The sequence below is a fragment of the Lithobates pipiens genome, unplaced genomic scaffold, assembly GCF_037356315.1.
Source record: "Lithobates pipiens isolate NorthernLeopardFrog02 unplaced genomic scaffold, aLitPip1_a1.2 Scaffold_19, whole genome shotgun sequence".
NCBI classification, from domain to species: Eukaryota; Metazoa; Chordata; class Amphibia; order Anura; family Ranidae; genus Lithobates; species Lithobates pipiens.
Window position 1 is genome coordinate 210,268,262 of NW_027507764.1, and position 24,806 is coordinate 210,293,067.

At 42.0% G+C, this 24,806-nt stretch overlaps 1 protein-coding gene across 1 annotated transcript in view; it reads left to right on the forward strand.

Annotated features, from left to right (window-relative positions):
• RALA (RAS like proto-oncogene A) overlaps positions 1-24,806 on the forward strand; it is a 92,288-nt gene that overhangs the window by 56,241 nt on the left and 11,241 nt on the right. Inside the window, exons 2-4 of the mRNA XM_077491674.1 lie at positions 11,514-11,669; positions 12,948-13,156; positions 23,707-23,881. Coding sequence (XP_077347800.1) covers positions 11,556-11,669; positions 12,948-13,156; positions 23,707-23,881 — 498 coding nt within the window. The 5' untranslated portion in view covers positions 11,514-11,555. The remainder of the gene's footprint in view (positions 1-11,513; positions 11,670-12,947; positions 13,157-23,706; positions 23,882-24,806) is intronic.

Genomic DNA, 24,806 nt, shown 5'->3' on the forward strand with positions numbered 1-24,806 from the left:
AAATTCTATTTTTTTACATTTTGCTATAATAAATATCCCCCAAAAATATATATAAAAAAACGTTTTTTTTTTGGCTCTGTTTAGGCTGATACTTATTCTTCGACATATTTTTGGTAAAGAAAAATCGCAATAAGCGTTTATTGATTGGTTTGCACAAAAGTTATAGCGCCTACAAAATAAGGGACAGATTATGGCATTTTTATTAATCATTTTTTTTTTTACTAGTAACGGCAGCGATCAGTGATTTTTATCATGACTGCGACATTATGGCGGACAGATCGGACAATTTTGACACATTTTTGGAACCATTGGCATTAATACAGTGATCAGTGCTATAAAATTGCATTGATTACTGTACAAATGTCACTGGCAGTGAAAGGGTTAACCACTAGGGGGCAGGTAGGGGTTAAGTGTGTCCTGGGGAGTGTTTCTAACTGTCTGGGGGATGGGCTAGCAGTGACACGACACTGATCGCTGCTCCCGATGACAGGGAGCAGACGATCGGTGTCCTGTCACAAGGCAGAACGGGGAGATGTGTTTACATCGGCATCTCCCCGTTCTTCAACTCCATGACACAATTGCGGGTATCCCTTGATATCCCACTGAGCTCGCGGCAGGCACGCGCGCACAGCAGGAAATTTGCCCAGCCGTGCCATTCTGCAGACGTATATCTACAGGAGTCAGTCGGCATGTGGTTAAACAATTGAATGAACATATTACTTTTTGCCAGGGGTTGTAAAGATACTGGCATCCTTTCATTTCTACATTGTCTAGGCAGGGCTAAAATATGGAGAAAGAACTCAGAACACAACCAGAGGTAGAACACCGTTCACTTATAATTAATTTTTAAGTCATGCCGAGATGGATTCCTTGTGACTCTATCTTTTTAAGTTTAATCTTTTTATTAAAGCGACTGTATGTCCTGACCCAAAAACAAAAACTGTAAGGCATAATGAGCTAGTATGAGCACCGCATACTAGCTCATTATGAAATACTTACCTTAAAACGAAGTTCCCGCACCGCCTCCTAGTCGCCGCTGCGGGAGCTGGCATGTTGCCTCAGCGTTTCTTCTGGGTTCGCTGCTCCGACGATGTGAGTGGCCGGAGCCATGATGATGTCACTGCTGCGCATGCGCTGGAGTCCTCCCTTCCGGCAAGGAGCTCTGATTTTCCAGCAGCATCCGCCGGCTCTTCAGAACGCATACACCGCTGTCGTCAGCGGCTGCATGCAAGGTGACTATCTCCTAAACCCTAAAGGTTTAGGAGATATTCATTTTACCTTATAGGCTTACCTGTACGTAAAAATGTGCAAGAGGAGGTTACAACCACTTTAAGTATTTGCAGACAATACAAGTTTGCAATAAAAAAAATCCAGATCGTAACTTAAATGTATCCAGGTTAGTACATCCACATTATGATAAGCAACATACAATGTAGAACAGAAGAAAAATGTATAGCTTTAAACAGTGGTTACACAAAATCAATGAAAGGTTGAGGTTTGATCCGCGCAGTGGAACTATTAGGATACCAAACCAATGAAAGTTAAAAAATCAGCCAGAACTGTCGCCCCTACTTTCCACCACCCTAGGGTGGAGTAAAAAGTGAGAAAAAAAGTACGATATAGTAGGTCTTGGAGCTGCTCCTTCGGCTGGTAAAAATATATTCCAGTCGACGTCTGATGACGAAACGCGCAGAACGGCACTGCGTCACTTCCGGTTTTCGCTCATACAGCGTGTATGTCTGATTACCGCTTGTACTCTTTTATGGAAATGTGAGTAGATCATTTTGTTGTAATAAATTTGGGTTTTAAAAAAAAAATGGGATTACACTATGGGCATCCCCTTCTTTTATATATGGTGAACATATGAGATCAATACTTAATAGTGACATCTCATCGAAGCCGGGGAATCTTTAATTTGCTACATAGTGACACATACTGTGACGGCGCAATACCCCGGGAGGGGTTAGAGGTTCCGGTGAGTGCATTGGCAATAGGAGCACGGACCATATCGCCACGCACGATTCATATGTGAAGGAATCCTCCCTAAGAAGCTGTTTTTTCACTCATGGGACTATTCTAAGAGCACCAAGTCACTTTTTCTCTCCTGTTGGTTTACATAGAGCACCAGTCACTTTTTTGCAAGCACAAGTCACTTTATGGCTTTACTTTATGGTTTGTTTATGTAAAGACTGCAACATCAATTGTGTTTTTTCATGGAAGCACATAGTTACTTTGTTTATTGTATTAAAGCACCAGCCACTTTATATGAGAATATAGGGGGGTAGAGGTGTTATTAATTATTCACGGTTGCAATCATATATGCATTTATACATTTTTTCCACAAAGGATGTTAGTATTATTAATTAAGATCTTGGTAGGTTTTACCACTTCTTTTTTTGGAGATAATTAGCAGGATCAATCACCTAAAAGGCACCTTTTAACACACAAAAAAATCTTTCTGGGTTTACACAAAAGGACTCCAGAGGTTCTAACACAGAGCAATTTTAGAAGTGTTTTTTCCTTATAAAACGCAAAAATATTTGATGACATTTGATGTCATTTTTTTAGGCCCAAATAAGAAGGCCCTAGAAGATTTTTTTGGGCAATAGCAAAATGCAGGCTGAGGCTCTAACACAAGTAAAAATAAGAAAAACATTTTTTCCTTAGAGTATACACTCCCCTTTTTTTATTGGGAGTGAGATAAGGGTACGTGGAACCCTGGGGTTAGTTATTGTTTATGAGTTTTTTCCTAATTTAATACAAAAGTTTTTCCCTGGTATAAAATTGTCATTTACAAAAGAATATTATATATTTTTACCAGCCTAAGGAGCATCACCAAGACCTACTACATCATACTTTTTTTCTACACAAAATCAATACCATAGTGTGCAGCCCTACAGGTTATCAGAAGCCACTGGACTACATTGAAAAAACAGTAGATGTAAGAAAAAAAAGGGTATGCACCAAGATGAAAACCAAACAGTAATATCCGATTTAGCTGGCTTTGTCTTGCTATGTTAAAACGAACCTTCAATAATTTTTTCATCTTTCCATCTATTAAATTTTCTGCCCTTGTTGTTTTAACTTTGGATAGTAATATATATATTTTTTTTTTCTGCCAGTAAATACCTTATACAGCCCACTTCCTGTTTCTTGTCTGGTAATAAGCCTAGGCTTACGACATCATGCATAAGTCTAAATTTGCTGTCCCCTCATAATAACTCAACACACAGCCATTAATGTCTAAACCACTGGCAATAAAAGTGAGTACACCCCTAAGTGAAAATGTCCAAATTGGGCCCAAAGTGTTAATATTTTGTGTGGGCACCATTATTTTCCAACACTGCCTTGGGCATGTAGTTCACCAGAGTTTCCAGGTTGCCACTGGAGTCCTCTTCCACTCCTCCATGACGACATCACAGAGCTGGTGGATGTTGGAGACCTTGCACTCCTCTACCTTCCGTTTGAGGATGCCCCACAGATGCTTGATAGGGTTTAGGTCTGGAGACATGCTTGGCCAGTCCACCGCCTTTACCCTCAGCTTCTTTAGCAAGGCAGTGGTCGTCTTGGAGGTGTGTTTGGAGTCGTTATCATGTTGGAATACTGCACTGCAGTTCAGTCTCTGAAGGGTGGGTATCATGCTGTGCTTCAATATGTCACAGTACATGTTGGCATTTATGGTTTCCTGAATGAACTGTAGCTTCCCAGTGCAGGCAGCACTCATGCAGCCCCAGACCATGAAACTCCCACCACAATGCTTGACTGCAGGCAAGACGCACTTATCTTTGCACACCTCACCTGGTTGCCACCATACACGCATGACACCATCTGAACCAAATAGGTTTATCTTGGTCTCATCAGACCACAGGACATGGATCCATGTCCTCAGTCTGCTTGTCTTCAGCAAACTGTTTGCAGGATTTCTTGTGCATCATCTTTAGAAGAGTCTTCCTTCTGGGACGGAAGCCATGCAGACCAATTTGATGCAGTGTGTAGTGTATGGTCTGAGCACTGACAGGCTGACCCCCCACCCCTTCAACCTCTGCAGCAATGTTGTCAGCACTCAAATGTCTATGTCCCAAAGGCAACCTCTGGATATGACGCAGAGCACGTACACGTGACTCTTTTGGTCGACCATAGCAAGGCCTATTCTGAGTGGAACCTGTCCTGTTAAACCGCTGTATGGTTTTGGCCACCCTGCTGCTGCTCGGTTTCAGGGTCTTGGCAATCTTCTTATAGCCTAGGCCATCTTTATGTAGAGCAACAATTCTTTTTTTTTCAGCTCCTCAGAGAGTTCTTTGCCATGAGGTGCCATGTTGAACTTCCAATGACCAGTATGAGAGAGTGAGAGTGATAACGCCAAATTTAACACACCTGCTCCCCATTCACACCTGAGACCTTGTAACACTAACGAGTCACATGAAATCGGGGATGGAAAATGGCTAATTGATCCCAATTTGTTCATTTTCACTTAGGGGTGTACTTTTATTGCCAGTGGTTTAGACATTAATGGCTGTGTGTTGAGTTATGTTGAGGGGACAACAAATTTACACTGTTACACAAGCTGTACACTCACTACTTTACATTGTAGTAAAGTGTCATTTCTTCAGTGTTGTCACATGAAAAGATATGATAAAATATTCACAAAAATGTGAGGGGTGTGCTCACTTTTTATAATGTGTGTGTATATGTGTATATGTATATGTATATATGTATATATATATATATATATATATATATATATATATATATATATATATATATATATATAATATATATGTATATGTTTTTTGTTTTTTATTTAATCGACCCCCATGTGATAGCATTAGACACCCCTAATGTCTCTACTGCCCTCTTCTGCAGCTGACCGAGCATAGGATTGTTCTAGATCAGCAGTGCACCTGGCGCCAGAGATGCTCAGCGCTTCAGGTTCACAGTACTGCAGCAGCGATCAGGGAATGGATTTTCCCCAATTCTCTCCCACTCGCCATCCTTATGGTAGTTGTGGTCCTGGGCTCCTGGAAAGAGCGGTTGGGTTTGGGGGCAGCATTTACCATTCATTTAAAAGTAATCAGACAGCTCCACAGCTGCCAAGATCACTTTTACATAAAAGCCCAGAGCCTGCAGAGGAAAAGATTTAATACGGGCTAAATTTTAATTAAAACTGGCCCACAAATGCTACTACAGACTGGAAATATTAAAAATGCAATATTCATATGCAATGTTTTTATTTTTTACCTGAAGAACAGCTTTAAAAATGTGCTCTAAAGGCTCGTTCACACTAGCGGTTGGGGGTTACCTGAAATTTTACCCCCATCACTTTTGGCAGAACGCAACCCATTCAAGTGAATGGGGCTCATCTGCAAGCGACCCACAGCCACATGCAATGCATACGGTTGTGGTGCTCTAGTATGGGATTCAAGGGGTTAAAGCAGGTAGTGAGGAGGCAATACAATGACTCCTCACTAGGGATGAGCTCAAGCGTGTTGGCATTGACCACGTGCAGAGCCCTCCAGAAAATTGGCGCAGCGTTGCGCTAATCACAGGCAGTGAGACATTGCCCAATCTCTGCAGCCGCACATCGGGGCAATGTCTCACTGCCTGTGATTAGCCCAGTGCCGTGCCAACTTCTTGGCGGGCTCTGCACGTGGTCCATGTGAACACGCATGAGCTCATCCTTACTCCTCACCACATGTGAAATGCTCTCTGAAGAGTGATCCAAACGCACAGAGCTTTCTTTCTTGGACTCAACTGGGAAAAGCGATCTCTCTTCCACACTTGTGCTTGTATACCTGCACTGGAAGATGACTGCAAAACCGCTGGTGTAGGTCATGTTGGAGGAAGCTGGTTTGTAGCAAGTAGATGACGTATAATAATGAGCATTAGGGTTGTTATATTTGGGAACATTAAAATATTGCTCATAGTAGAACACCGCCTGCCCCAACCATAGCACTAATGTATGAGGCCATAATGTGTTTGTTCAGATTTCCATTGAGTATGAAATGATTATGCCGCGTACACGCGACTGTTTGTTTTTTCCAGCCGAATAAACTCTTGACGGTTTTTCCGATGGAGTTACGCTGAAACTGACTTTCCTACACACGATCACACCAAAGTCCGATCGTTTACAACCCGGTGACATACGACGGGACTAGAAAAGGGAAGCTCAATAACCAGTAGCCAATGGCTGCCCTTGCGTAGTTTTTGGTCCATTGGAATAGCATACAGACGAACGTTTTTCCTGATAGGAATTGATTCTGTCGGAAAGATTTAAAACCTGTTCTATTTCTAGGTCCGTCAGAATTTAAAAAAAAAAGTCCGCTGAAGCCCACACACGATCGGAATATCAGATGAAATGATTCCATCTGACTTTTTCTGCTGGAAAGTCCAACTGTGTGTACACGGCATTAGTTATTTCCCGCTTTTTTTTTATTTTTTATTGCAGTGTCCATTACAACGCAACAGCATCTAAATTAATTTCACTCAGGATGTCAGCAAGATTCTAAAGTATATTAATATTGCATTGATAAAAGACATTTTATTCAGGCGTTTAACAGCGAAAAGCTCAGGCGACAAATGTCCTGCTGTGTAAGAAGAATGTAGTTATTAAAAATTTGATTAGCAGAGTTACTCTGAGAGGAACGAGGAAATTGTACTTGGCAGGTGATTTCCTTGAAGTTGCTCTGTGGTGGTATGGTTGGATTTTAAAAGCTATACTTTACCTATTAAAACTGCGTCAATGTTCAAATACTGTAATTGATGACAAAAAAATTATATACCATACACTGTTTCCTAGCTAGGTCAACTTTATGAAAAAATAAAAAATAAATATTGGCATAAATAAATCAATACAGGGCTAACCTAAACACTAAAGGGTATATAGCGATCCTATAACCACAGCCTTATCTGGCCATTTAGTGTAAGTTTCCCTGACAGGAATGCCACAGGTGCTGTGTACAGCTGCCTATGGAAGTCAAGGGCTGTATGCGACTTTGTGTACACAAGCACTTGCATTTATGTGTATGCATACTGGCCTACAGCTCAGGATGCAGAGTCCTACATATTAATAGGCGTGTTTACTCAAGTATTTGCTTTATACACCTCTATACTGTAGCCGTGTATAGCCATTGACTTCTATAGACAGCTGTGCGGGGGAATACACCGGAATATATACCATGCATGAGTCAAAAAAATGGAATACAATAAATCCTTTAGGGCAGGCATCACTAAATGGCGGACCACTGTCTGGATGTGGACCGAGTCACTGTCCCAACCGGACCTATGGTCGCAACATTTAGGAGCCGTTTTCTTCCCTCAGACTCCACCACTGTCATGGTCACAACAGAGAGGAGAGCAGGAGGCGGGACAGATCCAGAGGCACAGTAACACTACATGGAGGGCCGGAGCTGCCCGAGATAACTTTACATAACTAACTAGCAGATGATTAGTTGCTAGGACACAGAGCGGTCCTAGCAACCAATCACCAGTCTCCTTAAAATACAGTTAACTTTGGCAGCTCTGGCTCCCGCTCTCCATGCAGTGCTACTGTGCCTCTCAATCTGTCCCGCTCTCTGCTCTGTGTACCTGTTAGGTAGAAGGAGTGAGAGGGACAGGGGACACTGAAGGATGGGGGAGCCGGTGATGATTAATTTGATCTCTGCTGTGTGTGTGTCGGGGGGGGGGGGGGATGTCGAGGGAAGGAGAGCCCTACTATATGGGGGGGAGGGGGGTTCTGGTGATGTAATAGGCCAGAGAGCACTGCTGGGGTGAGGGTGTAGGGGGCAGTGCTATTGAGGGGGTGATGTGAAGGGCACAGAGGTCGACACGACTGGGTGAAGGGCGCAGAGGTCGACACGACTGGGTGAAGGGCGCAGAGGTCGGCACGACTGGGTGAAGGGCGCAGAGGTCGGCACGACTGGGTGGGTGATGTGACAACGGCAGAGGACACTACTGTGGAGGTAATGTGTGAGGGGCAGAGGACACTGCCGTGTGGGGACAGCACTGTGGGAGTGTGGGAGGGGGGGGGGTTCAGAACACTACTGTGAAGGGGCAGAGGACTCTGATGTAAGAACAGGATTGTGATGTGAGGACAAATATGCGATTTGACCCTCTGCTGGAAGAAAATTTTACTCTTCGGACCTCCGTGAATTTTAATTTAATACCCCAAAAAAACACCAAAAAATAAAAATAAAAAGCAGCGTTTTGCATTTAAAAATGTCCCTGACCCTTTTCAGAAACGCAGATGCACAAAAATGCTCATGTTTGGATTTAGTTGTGATCTACTGGTCATGCAATGTACAATATTGTCGAGTGATAAATGGACCAACTATGACAACTGAAACCCACGGCGTTCTGTTATGCAGATGCTGCTTTTGGAATAGAATAGTTGGCCTTACTAACAAGTAATTGACTTTTGCTGACCTCCTCCTGCTCCCTGATTGGTCCATTGTGGTAATGGATGGCCTTTCTGGCCAGTACTGGAATATATGAGCTGGGAGAGCTTGAGACTCAATTTTGTAAGCTAAAAGCTCTTATTTGCATAATGGAATGCTCATTACTCCTAGGACTTTCAAGCCCGTATCTAAAGAAACACACATTAGAATGGTCTACTAAATGCTGCTGACTAATGCCCCGTACACATGATCGGATTTTCTGACAACAAATGTTGGATGTGAGCTTGTTGGCTGAAAGTCTGACCGTGTGTATGCTCCATCAAACATTTGTTGTCAGACAAATGTTGGTTAGCAGATTCTCAAATTTTCCACCAGCAAAACTTTGTTGTCGGAATTTTCGATTGTGTGTACACAAGTCCGACGCACAAAAGTTCATGCATCCTCAGAAACAAGCAGAAGGCGCCGCACTGGCTATTGAACTTCCTTTTTCTCGGCTCGTCGTACGTCTTGTACATGACCACGTTCCCACGTTCGTAATTGTTGCCCAACATTTGTGTGACCGTGTGTATGCAAGACAAGTTGGAGCCACCAACCTTCGAACAAAAATCCACGGTTTTGTTTTCCTGCAAATTCATTTGACAGTCATAGTATCCTTAGCTGTTATGTCATAAAGCAAAATCAAGTCCCCTGAGTGAAAAAAAAAAAGCTGTTATATGGTAGTAATAGAGCCAGTTACAGTCAGATACAGCAAACCTTGCACGTTTGTATATGTGTGTTTTTTATGTGCATTTACATGCATACACGTGTTAAATCTTCAGATATGTAGAGCCCCAGACACAGCTATACCCTACTTTTTAACACCACTAAATGGGGCACGCGTTTTTTTTTTTTATTTGCAGACGCAGCTGTGTGCATCGCCTCATTGATTTCTATAGTTCTGCATTTAGTTGCATAGAAATCTATAAAATGTACACATCTGAAGTCTTAATTTTAGACACCTGAACCCTAACGCAGAAGAGACATATAGGGGGTTATTTACTAAAATGACATGGTGAAAAATCTGGTGCAGCTCTGCATAGAAACCAGTTAGCTTCCAGGTTCAGGTCTAGGTTCACACTGATGCAGGTTTGAAATCGTGCGAGATCAGCTGAACTCGCACAATTTCAAACCCGCATGTCAGTCTGACTTCAGGAGCGATTTCAGAGACATCTGGGCAGGAACTACTTTTGGGAATTGGTGTGACGCCGCAAAGTCAGCATCACACTAATATGGGCGGTGCCGTTGCCGGCAATAGGTGACGATTTGACATGTCAAAACGGGCCAATGTTAACTTGGGCTTATTGTCCAAACGTAATTGAACAAGCTGAAGTTGAAGCTGATTGGCTACCACGCACAGCTGCACCAGATTCTGTGTGCTCCAGTTTTAGTAAATCTCCTGCAAACTGCCTTAAAAGCCTGCCTGTTAGCAAACGTTATTTTTTTTTGTTAACGTTCTACTTTAACACATGTCAACACACAGGCGGGATTCTAGTGTAGTGTGAATGAGAGCCCTGGGGCTCTGTTTCAAGTGATGCTCAGGAAAATAGTATTGAGTTAAACGGTGCCCAACCAGTAAGGGATTAACATTTCACCTTGTATACAACTTAAATGTTTGGCACAATGATCACCTAACGTGGATAGCACAAAAAATTCCTACGGGGCATAAAATGTTGGCTTACATTTTACCTTTATGGTCTTCTGCTGCACATACACTGTTCAAATCCGTCCGAGATTTGAACAATTAATAGGCAAGCTGAATGTACCAAATTGATCAATCAACTTGGGTACAACCAGCCTGCCAGATTAGCTTTCAGTTATTGCAAGCGGCTGCTATATCCGTTAGCGATAGTTACTCCCGGCGGAGATGGGTTTCCCCGCCCCTCCCTGCTTACCTCCTCGCAAACCTATCTGAGTAACTTAATTTATATATATATATATATATATATATATATATATATATATATATATATATATATATATATATATATATAAAAATTTAGAAAAGTAAAGGAGCAACATAAAACAAGTGTGATATTTGACACTTTTTGATGAGCCAACCCATCAATATCTGGTTTGATGGATGTAGTAGCAATTCTCAATGAATTTTCAAGGTGCTTATGATATATTTTGGTTCTTACTTTGTACTTCATACTTAAAAATAGCAGCTCACATATATACAGTAGGTGCTGCCGAAAACTGATGACATGAATAAGGCGTGATTGTGAAGAGTGGGATACTTTTTCTTTGGGAAGATAAAACTTAAAGTCTAGTAAAGTGCCACTGTCACATTTTTCTTCAGCCGCATGTGTCCACTAAGTGTAAATGCATTTTTACAAAAAAAAAAAAAAAAAAATTTGAAGTAAATTTCCAAATTTATGTTGGCCCGCATTTATAGCTGGTGTAGATTACTATTCCTTTAAAGCGTTTGTCAACCCCCAAAGAAAAAAAAACAGATCCTGTTCCCTTAAAGCATTTGTGCTGTCATTTGGCCCCCTGTATCACCTGTAATACCTATCTGATCCTGCCTGGCTGTGCCCTTCCCCTGTACGCTGACCACGATATATCAGGGCTGCTGAGCCCTGACACCTGACACCCCTCCCACCCTCCCCCCTCTGCTACGGCTGCTCTCATGCTTAACATTAAAAGCTCCCATCCCCTCTGTGTTAGAACAAGAAGTTCCCCTGTGTCTTTGTTATATCATAAATATGCTTATCTGTACTGATAACAGTGTCTTCCTGCGATCATGTGACTTCTCGTCTCTGTCTCTCCTCCCCGGCTGACATCAGCAGTAGATCTTGGCCCTGCCCACTGGAACTGTCAACCGGGCAGAGGAGAGGCGAGAGGAGGTAACTGATTGCAGGAAGACGGTGTGTTATAAGGAACAGATAAGCATATTTATGATATAACAGGAACTTATTGTTCTAATATAGAGGGGATGGGAGCTTTTTATACAAGTTACTTAACAACCACGTTAAATCTCTCCATCCAAAACAAAGTATGTAGGTATTTTTAAAGCCAATGCCAATTTCTTAGAGAGACCGTTAAATATGAGATTAAATCTTGTTTTCTTTTGTCTTCCAGATTGATATTTCTTACCATCAGGAACTGAAAACAAGTCCAAAGATGGCAGCTAATAAGCCTAAGGGGCAGAATTCCTTGGCATTACATAAAGTCATCATGGTGGGAAGTGGCGGTGTAGGAAAATCTGCGTTAACTCTTCAGTTTATGTATGATGAGGTAAGCACAAGAGAGAGAACTTTGCACTTTTATTTACACCTGGAAGCAAGTTTTGGCCCATTGGTTGTTGCTGAGTTATGTTTTAAATAGTATATTTTTTTCTTAAAATTAGGAACGGGTTAGAAACCTTATCAAGTTTTACAGTTGTCTGTGCCCTTGCTGGAGAGATTCTCCTTCTTAGTCAATATTCAGTGGAACAAGGGAAATCCACAATTTTGAGCTGTCACTGGAAAAAGAAGTCTTCCAATGGGAACACTTGGTGCTGTGTCAACTGTCTAAGAGAGGATTTCCTAAAGCTGGCCATGAACTAATAGATTTTCGAATGAACGTTCATATGACCATTCTTACCAAAATGTGTATGAATGTTCTCAGTAAACTTGCTGGATATAATTCTAATGTAATCCAAAATTTTGCTTGCTTTTACCATTAGATTTTGGAATAAATGAACCTTACCAAAAAAAATAAAAAAAATCACATTCACTGTTAGAAATTTGTTATTATCAGATTAAATTTCCATCCTGAACCTTAACATTTTCTTGTCACTGTGGCTGAAAACAAACATTGGTTTGACCCTACTAATGATTAGGAAATCAAAAGAAATGTCCAAAGAACATCTACATCTAAGTGTGTTGCAAGCTTTACTTTGGAGAGATTTTCTGTTGTTTCCTGTTGTGTTTCCCAGCCAGAAGACACCGGTCAGCAATTGCCTTTTTCTGTCATGCCCCTTTTGGTCAGACCGCCATACACATAGGCGGAATGTTGGCCAGTTTCTATTGAATCGCCTGATTTTTTGGCCCTTAACTGCTCTACTAGGACTCATGAACACGAGTGCAGAGGGCCGTACACTGCCAGTGTTCATCATATTTCTGCACCCTGGAGTTGCAGGTGTCTGCATACAACAGCAGCCTGTACAAATCAATGACAGGCTGACAGATGTTGCAGCAGTACAGATGCATTCACATATCCGCTACATGTGTACAGGGATTGATCAGCCTCCCTGGACACAAACAGCTTGTGTCCGGGGCCACTTATTTGTCCTTGTATGCATGCAACCCCTCAGATGTGCAGTTATATTTGTAGAGCGGTGGCGTCTGTCATCCTGTATGCTCTGAACTTTGGTGGTGTAGAGCCCTCTTCATCTGTGTGAATGAGCCTGTAGACCTGCTCTCAATTAGGCGATCATCTGTGGAATGGGGCACTTTGCAATTATGAGTATTACTATAAATCTATGTGGTATTTGTTTTAGTCTAGTTTATCAGACTTGCATATGTTTTCTAGTTTGTAGAAGACTATGAACCAACGAAAGCAGACAGTTACCGCAAGAAAGTTGTGCTGGATGGAGTTGAGGTCCAGATTGACATCTTGGATACTGCTGGTCAGGAGGATTATGCCGCTATAAGAGACAATTACTTCCGCAGTGGGGAGGGCTTCCTCTGTGTCTTCTCCATCACAGAACAGGAATCCTTTGCTGCTACTGCAGACTTCAGGTGGGTTTTATTTTTTTTACATATATAGCCAATTCAGTTGTCATGTTAAGATAACCAATGATGACACATAGCAGCTTATTACAGACGTTTAAACCAGAGCTCTCCAAACTCTTCAAACAAAGGGCCAGTTTACTGTCCTTCAGACTTTAGGGAACTGAACTGTGGCCAGTGGGAGTAGAAAATGCCCCAGCATCAGTGGGAGTAAATAGTGCGTCAGGCTTGGTGGTCGATGAGTGTAAAAAAATTATAAAATGCCTCTGGTCAGTAAGAAGAGGAATCGTGCCCCATCATTGGTATTAGTGGAAGGAATAGTTATCCTTTGTTGGTATCAGTGGGGTGCCCATCATTGGTGTCAGTCTAAGGAATTGTGCCCCATTGTTGGTATCGGTGAGAATAATAGTGCCCTGTCATTGGTATTAATGGGAGGAATAGTGATCCTTTGTTGGTATCAGTGGAGTGCCCATTTGTTGGTAGTAATGGGACAGATGATTTTATGTCTCTTATATTGTTTTACTCTAGATTTTACAACACCATCCAGCCCTTCCAGTGGCCCATGCTGTGCAGGACTTGTCTTTACCCTATGATATTGTAAATAATAAACACATATATACTGCGCTGTCTTTAAAAAAAAATCAAACAAAAATTGAAAAAACGAAAGCAGCCAGCAGTGGATAAAGTTGCAAAAATGACAAATTGGGTGAAATGTGCAGCTCTTATGTGATCATATAAAACATAACAAATAGGAGTACGAAAACGTGAATAATAAATGATGTGCTCAAAAATACTCCAAGCAGTCCTCTATTATGACATGTGATGTCTATAAATAGAGGAACTTGGACATGTGATGCCCAAAAAAAGGGGACATGTCCAAGTTCCTCTATAGAAATCTCATGTCATAATAGAGGACTGCTTGGAGTATTTTTGAGCACATCGTTTATTATTCAAATTTTTTGTACTCATATTATTTGTTATGTTTTATATGATCACATAAGCGCTGCACATTTCACCCAATATACCCCATGACATGCCAAGTACCATGGCGTCAATATTTATATGTGGTATTTAGCATAACCTGTGTTTAATGCGATTCTGTGTAAGCCTTTTTTGTGTCATTCAGTATGCTGTACATGATTTCACAAGGTATAATAAAATGTTCTTTGCCAAGATTGCTCTTTGGTATACATCTCTCATTCAAAGTCCACAACCCCCCCACCCTTTTGTTGGAACCCGTAAAAGCAATACTGTGTTTCATATCCCACATGCCTACTTTATATAGTGATTGGCTTCATTTAAAGTCCCGCCGACCAAACTTTCTCTTTTTTTTTTTTTTTAACGGGACAAGTAGTGCGCCATAGTTGGTGTCAGTAAGAGAAATTGTGAGTGAGAGAGAATGGGAGTAGTAGTGCAACACTATTGATGTCAGTGGGAGGAATAATGCCCCAAGGGCTGGATAAAGGCAAGCAAGCAAGCTGCTGCATCTGTCCCACAGGCCACAGTTTAGAGGCCACAGACCTAAAGGAGAAGTAGGGCCAAAGCTCTTTTTCAGAACGAAGAGCACTCCTGTGGCCTGTATTCAGCTGACAGCGGGCTAAAGCCCACTGCTGGCAGAAGACACTCAGCCGGTCCAGACTCTGGAGAGCTCCCAGCTTCAATGTCAGGATCCACCAGGGTGCCTGGACCAGCAACTGCCTCAGCCTATCAGCGAGCCATTGAGAGTCTGAACCAGTCACTCCAGTGAGTGCTGGAGTGGCAAGCTGAGAGCCTGTGATTGAAAGTTCTAGCTCTCTGCTCAGAGCAGAGGGGAGAACTGAGCGATCAGTTGTCTTTGATCATGCAGTTCTCAGTGTGGAGGTGGTGGAAAACTGATGCTGCATCCACCCAAGTGAGTTAATACATTTTTTTTCAATCCTAAACTTCTCTTTTACGCAACCTACTTCATCTAGAGCTGGTTCACAAGTATGAAGTTCATGTCTAGAAAGTGACAAGATGCACAAAACCCATTGTATTAGTTTTACATTATTTTTTACAGTAAGGTATATTAGCACAATTTTGCATCTCCAAATGATGTGTTTGCAGGGAAGTTAAACTGTGTGTCAGGAAGTCAAAGCAAATGGACAATACAAAAATGGACCAACATTTAAAGGCCCATTGTAATACATATAGTTTATTTATTAAAGTGTTCATACAATCCCCGTCGTTTTTTTTTTTTCTGTTGAGGATTTATTTTCCTTTTTTGTTCCAGAGGCGCAACATGAAGTGAAATGAAATCTGTCCAAAGTGAAAATAAAATCCTGTTGAACTGACTATGCACCTTACAATCTATTCTATTTTCAATCGCCCAAATCTGTTTCCATTAATTTTCTGTACAGTCCGGCAGGCCGTTGTTTTACGTAGTTGGTTGGGTTGTTGGTTACTGTAAAGAAGATTGTGCAATCAGTATATGTGGCCAGCTTTTCACAGTTTTAATGGTATCCGGTTTCCCCAGCAGAAGATTTTCCCTCACTTCCTGTTCAGTAACAACAGTAACATTTTGGGTTCCCTATTATTATCTGTCCTAAAAACTGAGCACAAATTTTCTTTCCTTTACTCTGCTAAACCTTTTCAACTTTTTATAAACCCTTCTGTTAGTGATGTGACAGAACTTCTACACAGGGAGCTGGTACCTGTTTCATGTAAACACATTTTGGTAGCAGTGATGATTTTGGCGGTACGGCCAGTTTAAAACAGCTTGTGCCTTTATTTAGGTAAACTTTGCAAGAGTTTTGCTAAGCTTTCCAACTGTTGCACCAGATTCAAGTAGTCCTCATTGCCACCATTTTTAGAATCTGTCACTATGGGCGCAACTGATTCTTGCCAGTTTGGAAAAAAGCAAACTGGCGTTAATTAAGACAAACTCTGAGTTGATATACAGAGGGATATGGCACATGTTGTGCTGGGAAGCTGTCATGAATATACAGGGATATGGGAATTTATACTCATACACCCACACAAGATAAACTGAATGAACTGATGTCTTTATTCAGCCTTACTACTGATGAAACCTTAACCACTTCGCACCCGAGCTATAGCCAAAAGACGGCTGCAGCGCGGACGCTATCTGCCGGGAGGCTGTCCCTGGACGTCCTCCCTTTAACTTCCCCTCTGCGCGCAGCCGCGGGCGTGCATCGGGGAAGTTCTGTGCTGGCCGTGTCCCCCGGACACAGCCAGTCACAGATCGCTGTAAACGTCCAATCACAGCGGCCGTTTACAGCGTGATCGGCGTGACCAATGAGAGATGATCTCATATGTAAACATATGAGATCATCTCTCATTGCCGGCTTTCCCTCCTCACACAGACAGCGTGTGAGGAGGGAGAGATGAACCGCTGCAGAGATGCAGCGGTCAGTGTAAAAAAATAAAAAATGAAAATACAGTGCCCATCTGTCCCCACTGCCACCTGGCCCCAGTGCCACCTGTCCCCAGTGCCATGTATAAGTGCCATCTGTCATCAGTGCCACGTGTCATCAGTGCCACATAGTGCCATCTGTCATCAGTGCCACGTGTCATCAGTGCCACATATTAGTGCCATCAGTGCCACGTATCAGTGCCATCTGTTATCAGTGCCACGTATCAGTGTCACATGCCATCAGTTATCAGTGTCACGTGTCATCAATGCCAGGTATCAGTGTCACGTGTCATCAATGCCAGGTATCAGTGTCACGTGTCATTAGTGCCACGTGTCATCAGTGCCACGTATAAGAGCCATCTGTCATCAGTGCCACGTCAGTGCAATTTATGCTCCTAGAACACGTGATGGCGCTCCCTGCATGTTGGGCCTCTCTATGTGGCCAGGCTGTGGAAAAGTCCCACACATGTGGTATCATAATACTCAGAAGGAGCAGCAGAATTTATTTTTGGCCATTATTTGTGGTATACACATGCCATGTGAGAGAAATAACCTATTACAATGACAATTTTGTGGAAAAAATTAAAATAAAATAAAAAAATCTTCATTTTGCAAAGAATTGTGGGAAAAAATGACAACATCAAAAAGCTCACCATGCATCTTACTAAATACCTTGGAATGTCTACTTTCAAAAAAGGGGTCATTTGGGGGGTATTTGTACTTTCCTGGCTTATTCGGGTCACAAGAAATGAGATCGACCACCAGTACATCAGATGTGATCAATTTTGTGTGATTCACACCACAGCTTGTAGGCTCTCTAACTTTCACAAAGACCAAATAACATCCACTAATTTGGGTTATCTTTACCAAAGATATGTAGCAGTATAGATTGTGGCCAAAATGTATGAAGAAAAATTAATAATTTGCAAAATTTTATCACAGAAACAAAGAAAAATTCGTTTTTTTTTTCAAAATTTTCGTTATTTTTTCATTTATATCGCAAAAAATAAAAAACCCAGAGGTGATCAAATACCCCCAAAAGAAAGCTCTATTTGTGGGAAAAAAAGGACAAAAAATTAATTTGGGTACAGTGTTGCATGACTGAGTAATTGTCATTCAAAGTGTGAGAGCACCGAAAGCTGAAAATTGGTCTGGGCAGGAGGGGTGTTTAAGTGTCCAGTAGGCAAGTGGTTAACCCATTAGTGATTGAGGGTAAAACAAATGTTAATGCCTGAATTTTGTGTTAGTCGAACCATTAACGAACAAAAGATCCAGTGCTACTACCCATGCACCAAAATGTCATCAGAACTCATGAGTGCTTGATCCACAGTCGTTTCTAAGAAGTAATCCATTAAGATGATCCACAGCAGTTGCTGCTCTCAAAAATCTTCATGTTTATTGGAAAACTAGAGTGTCCAAATGTAAGTAAAATCAGTTGACGCATTTCAGCCTACAAGGCTTTAGTCCAGGGCTCGACAAAATCCGGGCGCCAGGTCGCATTTGCGACTAGAATTAGCGACCTGGCGCCTGGGGCAGCACGGCTAGGGGTATCCTGTCTCCGTGGAGCCCCCGGCGTGATCGCGTCGGGCCGCGCCGCCATCGGCCGGTAATTGAGGCCGCGGCTTTGAGGCCTTATGCGGTTCTATGGTTCCTTCTGGAATCTGGCATCCTCTTGTGGTGGCTGTTGGTATGACAACCATTAATGCTAATGGAGCTTCCCCTGCCTATTTTCACTGCCAGCCTATCTCCTTCCCTTTACTTAGAACCCCTAAACATTATATATATTTTTTATTCTAACACCCTAAAGAATAAAGTGGTGGCCGTTGCAATACTGTCTGTCACACCGTATTTGCGCAGCGGACTTACAAGCGCACTTTTTTGGGGAAAAATAATTTATTTAATAAAAAAATAAAACCGTAAAGTTAGCCCAATTTTTTTCTTTTTTTATTGTGAAAGATAATGTTACGCCGAGTAAATTGATACCCAACGTGTCACGCTTCAAAATTGCACCCACTCATGGAATGGCGACAAACTTTTACCCTTTAAAATCTCCATAGGCGACGTTTAAAAAAATTCTACAGGTTGCATGTTTTGAGTTAGAGGAGGTCTAGGGCTAGAGTTATTGCTCTCCCTCTACCGATCACGGCAATACCTCACATGTGTGGTTTGAACCCCGCTTTCATATGCGGGCGCTGCTCACATATACGTTCGCTTCGGCACGCAAGCTTGGCGGGACAGGGCACATTTAAAAAAAATATTTTTTACTTATTTTAACTTTTTATTTTTATTTTTTTCACTGTTCTTTTTTTAAAAAAAAAAATTGTGTCACTTTTATTCCTATTACAAGGAATGTAAAAATCCCTTGTAATATAAAAAAGCTTGACAGGTTCTCTTAAATATGAGATCTGGGGTCAGAGAGACCTCACATCTCATATTTACACTAAAATGCAATTTTAAAAAAAATTGTCATTTGGAAAAAATTAAAATAAATAAAATGTCCCTTTAAGAGCTATGGGCAATCACTTGGAGACAGGTGGGGGGGGCCGCGGGCTATCTTCCCCTCACTCCTCTCCATATCAGGCCAAGGACAGGTCCCGATCACCTCTCGGACCTGGCTCCTAACTTTTTTAGCTGGCTCCTAGATTCCAAGCAAATTTGTCAAGCCCTGCCTTAGTCATAAACTACATTAAAACGCAGATCTTTTGAAATAAATAGTATCACTAAATGTCATAGACTCCACCCATCAATAACCTTAAAGCGGAGTTTATTTATTTTTTGGATCCTAGCATTATTGCTAATGAAATTCAAAAAACATGCAAGTATCATGATCAATTGTTCAAAAATATAAATGTATTACTGTAATAATGTTTCTCTTTCCTTCATCGACGGACACAGTGCCTCCTTAATCTTGAACATTGGGTTATATCGCCTCTGCAGGAGTATGACTAGGCAGAACAAAAAAAACACCTGGCTATGCCCATGGACTATCCTCAGTCAGTATATAACCCCCCTCCCTGCTCTAGGTTTTCTGTTTGTTTTCTGTCTAGTCAGGAGTAAGAACCTAGCTCCTTGCTGGGATCTTTTGGTCCTAACAAATATTTTACCTTTTTTGTCTCTTTTTTTTCCATGGATTTTCTCCTGGGAGATCTGCAATCAACTGCCGGGCTGGGCGACGGGCTGTATAATCTAGATCCAGTGGTCTCCCCAGTCCAGCCACCGAGCATGTGCAGACCGCAGCTACGCGCTAGGTCTGCTATGACATAGCCTTAACGGATGGAGGCTGGCTCGCGAGTTTAATGTCTCGCAGGGTCGCATACAGATGGGTTCTGGTCCGAGTCGCAGCGGTCCCTTGGCCGACAGCCCCCCACTTCGGTGGCGAGGAGTTCTGTCTGGAGGGTCACCTGCACCATGGATCAGTAAGTACAGTTCCCCCTTTGTGCGGTATGGGCTGGACGTGGGTACCCTCCAGGGATGGTCGGACCTAAACGGCCGGCGGCCATTTTTGGGTGGTCTGATGACATCATGGCTTGATCTGGCTAGTCTCCAGGTGGCAGCCATGTTTGTGTAGCCGATGATGTCACAACGACCATTTTTTGTTAGTCTAGTGAGGCACTAGAGATGGCCAGAACCTCGTGGAGATGCCAGAGCTCCTCCTCTTCCTCCCCTATGCTTTTCTTCCTGTCTCGGGATATATGAAATTGATGCCGACATTGGTGTTGCTGGGGGTCCTTATGTATCTCCCTCTCTGCTGATAGGTACCCTGGCCATTGAGGTGTCCCTTAGTGGTGCCAAAGTTCCTTTGTACTACAGGGTGTTCTTCCTTATGGAGCCTCAGGGTCACATCTCGCCCACTGATCCCCTCATGGAGTTGGCAGGTTCCCCCGTGTGGGCAAAGACCCAGGAGGAAGTGTCCCCTGATCAGTCTGTCTCATCTGATTCTGAGCCTGATGCCACCGGGGATGTGGTCCGTCCAGGGGGGGTTTAATATCTCGCCCCCTGACCCATCCGATAGTGAGGATGAGTGAGGATGAGTCCTCTGCGGTCTCAGCAGCGAGTGAAAAAGTGCTGGTGGACACACTTGTTACTGCGGTGCGGGAGACCCTAAAGATGGGGAATACGGCTGACAGGGCCACAGACGTGTCCTATGGTGCACGTAAATCACCTGGCACACCAAGGGTGTTTCCTTATCTGACTTATTTTGATAGGTTTACCTATAAGGAATGGGAACAACCAAAATCACCCTTTGTGATCCCCAAACGTTTCTCAATACACTACCCCTTTGAAGAATCACTTTTTAAAAAGTGGACCCCCCTGTTTCCAGGTTGAATAAAGCAACCATGAGAGAAATCTCTGTCCTTTTAAAGACCCAGCCGACAGGAAAGTGGAGGCTGTGGCATGCAGCATGTTTACTATGGCTGGGTCGGCATTGCGTCCAGTCTTGGCCTCGACCCTGGTGTCACACACCTTAAGTGACAGGTTCCCGCGGCTTATGTTGATTTAGCGGACCAGTTGGTCCATGGGCTACAGTATATTTGTGATACAGCCTTGGATGCAGCTCCTGTGCTGTCCAAGCTTTCTATTTCACCAGTGGGTGATTAGATGTGTGCTGTGGCTTAAGAATTGGTCGGCAGACCTAGCCTCTAAAAAAAGCTCTTATTGATCTGCGCTTTCAAGGTGACCGCCTGTTTGGGGCTACCCTGGATGACATCATTAAGGGTGTCACAGGGGGAAAGTGTAGCTTCCTGCCTCAATTTAGGAAAGGGAAGGATCCCTGGCTAGAGCACCGGATCACAGTTCATGGACTTCCACTTTAGTAGTGGAACGGGGGTAACAATTTGTCTTTACTATATAACCCCCCCCCTTTTTTTTTTATCAGAAGTATATGTTTATAATGTCATACAAATCCCAATTACAATGTTCCAAAATAGTTTTACTGTTTTATCACAAGTAGAGTAAAAGAAAACATAACTTATTTAATATTATCCTCTGCTATGTATGCGCTGTATATATTTTCATGCTCATAGTACATAGTATAAATAGACCATCACATATGAGCTTATTTGGCATCCGTTTCTAAAACCATGGGCATCGATACAGAGTTGTCGCACATCCCCCCCCAGTTGTTATCTATGCCCTTGTTTTTAAAACCCAAATTGAAATATTTCAGCAATGTGTATTATTTTTCCCCTATGTTTCCCCTACAGATGCCAGTAGTCACCCTATTGTTAATGTCATCATGTTACTTTTACTTCCTTTCTTTCACGTAAAACAGGTTTTGTTGCCTGTGACTAAACATGCTTTTCAGTTTAAATTCCATATGTTGTTGTAGACTGCCCTCTAGTGGTACAATCTTAGTAAACACACACACACTTTTAAAGTGTAGCTAAAGCCAAAAAAATGTTCCCTTTGGCTTTGAATTTCTGACTCTTGTCAGCACTTATTGCTGTCTGTGCCCCTACTGGGGAGATTCAGCCTCTCTTTTTGTCTTGTTTACTGTTATCATTGAAAATAGATTAAAATCCCAAACTTGGATTGTTAACAGAACAGTAAAGCTGGCCACACATGAATTGAAATCTGGCTGGTTCAGCAGAAAAAGGGCGAAATTTTGATCCATGTAAATCTACTGATCGACTTCTGTACAACCAGCCTATCGTGTTTTTCCCAATCTATAGCCGGGGGCACTGATCTATGTATTCAGATGGCAGGAAAACCTCCCCACTGTTAGAATATATTGACACAACAGAAGAATTTATCCATCCACATTGATTGTGTGGATGGGGTAATTGGATTATTCTTCCGCTCAACCCGCTAGTTGAATAATAAAAAAAAGAATGCTGTATGGGCCACCTAATGGAGGGAAAATCTTCCAATGGGGACAATAGGTCTGATGACACCATCACTTTTGGAGGGATTTCCTCTCACTTCCTGTTTTGGCTATGGGACAGGAAATGAGGGGAAAGCTCAATGGGGAAAAACATTAATGGAGGTAATAACCCCCCTTTACTCCATCCAGAATGATAAAAATGTTTTGTCTTTAGTTGCACGTTAAGATTACCGTACAACAGTATGAGGCAGTACAAAGGGCTTAAGCCCTCTGCACTTTTATATATACTAGACAATTATGGACCTGCAATAAGACACGAGATATTACAGAAAGTATAATAATATGTTGGGGGCAGAAGAAGAATACGTATCGGCCTAAACTGAGGAAAAAATGTTTTTTTAATATATTTTTTGACGATATTTATTATAGCAAAAAGTAAAAAATAATGCATTTTATTCAAAATTGTCGCTGTTTTCTTATTTATAGCGCAAAAAATAAAAACCACAGAGGTGATCAAAGACCACCAAAAGAAAACTCTATTTTTTGGGAAAAAAAGGACATCAATTTTGGTTGGTAGCCACGTCGCATGGTTTTTGGCCAGCCAAGTGGTACAACATTTGGCAACTCACATGGTTGATGATTAAAACAGTCACATCTAAGTATGCAGGCATCCAGGGTAAAGCTGTCCACAAAGACCATCCTCCACACCGTGGGCGGCACAGTGGTGTAGTGGTTGATACTCTCGCCTAGCAGTAAAAAGGGTCGCTGGTTCGAATCCCAACCACGACACTACCTGCCTGGAGTTTGCATGTTCTCCCTGTGCCCGCGTGGGGGCACTCCGGCTTCCTTCCACAATCCATAGATATGCAGGTAGGTTAATTGGCTTCTGTCTAAAATTGGCCCTAGCATATGAATGGGGACCTTGGATTGTGGGCTCCTTGAGGGCAGGGACCAACGAGAGTGTACAATGTACAGGGATGGGGACAATTGTAGACACTCATTCAGGTTGGACTGGTGTCTTGATTCAACCTAACTATGAAACTATGTTAGGCTGTCTTCCTAATCCTTGCCTCACTACCTAATATCTCATCGACCTAAAACAATTAAACAAAATGGTAGTTCAGACTTTAGTGGCTGTATATTTGAACCTTTTTGCATCTAGCTTATTTTTCATATTTTCCTGTGGGCTCCATCCCTCATCCCGAAAATAAACCGCTAGAATAATGGAATTCTCACGAAACTAGCCCTTAGGTTGGATGTGTAGAAATGTCGTATAAACCTAGTAGGTGAGAACTGTTGTGAGTATTTTCTACATTTCACACATCTTTTTTTAATGTACAGGGAGCAGATACTGCGAGTAAAAGAAGATGAGAATGTCCCATTTCTTCTGGTCGGTAACAAATCGGATCTGGAGGATAAAAGACAGGTCTCTGTGGAAGAAGCAAAGAGCAGAGCTGATCAGTGGAATGTTAACTACGTAGAAACTTCAGCAAAGACACGAGCCAATGTTGATAAGGTAAATAATCATATGAATATGCACATCTGTATTTTCTGTACCAGACATCGGTATAACTAACTCGTTGTGACACCAGAATGTTCTGATCAGAAGTCCTGACATCACTTCTGCATACTTCAATTTTTTAGGGAATTCCATGCCCTTACTTAGAACATATCTCAATATTATAAACAAGGGGTTTGCAACCAACAGCAGTCGAGGGGTATCGCTCCTTATCGGAACTAAAAGCTAAATACCAGGTTTATAGTCCCTATAAGCCCAAATAAACAATTTTCTATATTAACAGGTGCACTGTCCAGCATGCAAAAATAGTACCTTGTAACAGAGTTTTGGCTGAAGTTAACAAACTTTTTCTCCATGGTTTTTGGTCTGATACTGGCTGAGCCATTTTCTTTATTAGTACCACTCCACTTTAAGGCCTCATGCACACTTGGGCTCAAAAACGCCTATTTTACAGGCATTTGACCTTTTCTTTTCTTTTTTTCTGCCTCTAAATGCCCCTCCATGTTATCCTGTGTGTCCATACACAAATAAACATTTACAGGTGTTTAGGAGCATTTAGTGGAAGAAAAAAAATCACTTGTGCATTTTGCCATTTTGGCTGAACAAACAACAAAATGCCAAAATGCGCCTAACACCCGAGTCTTTTTTTTTTTTTTGCACACATCTAAAAATCTACATTTTTGCCCATAAAATTACATTGAAAAAATATATACAAAGTAGGGGCCCTGTAGAATACTGTGATAGATGCAATTTATTTTATATTGCACAGTATTTGTCCAGCTGTTAAACAAATGCATATTTTCAGGTAAAAAATATAATAAAATTAATTTGAGTGCAAATGCACAAAATTGAATACCCTTTTTTAGTAAAATACAAAATATAGGGTTGCAGCAAGTAAGTAGATAGTACACATGTCAAGTAT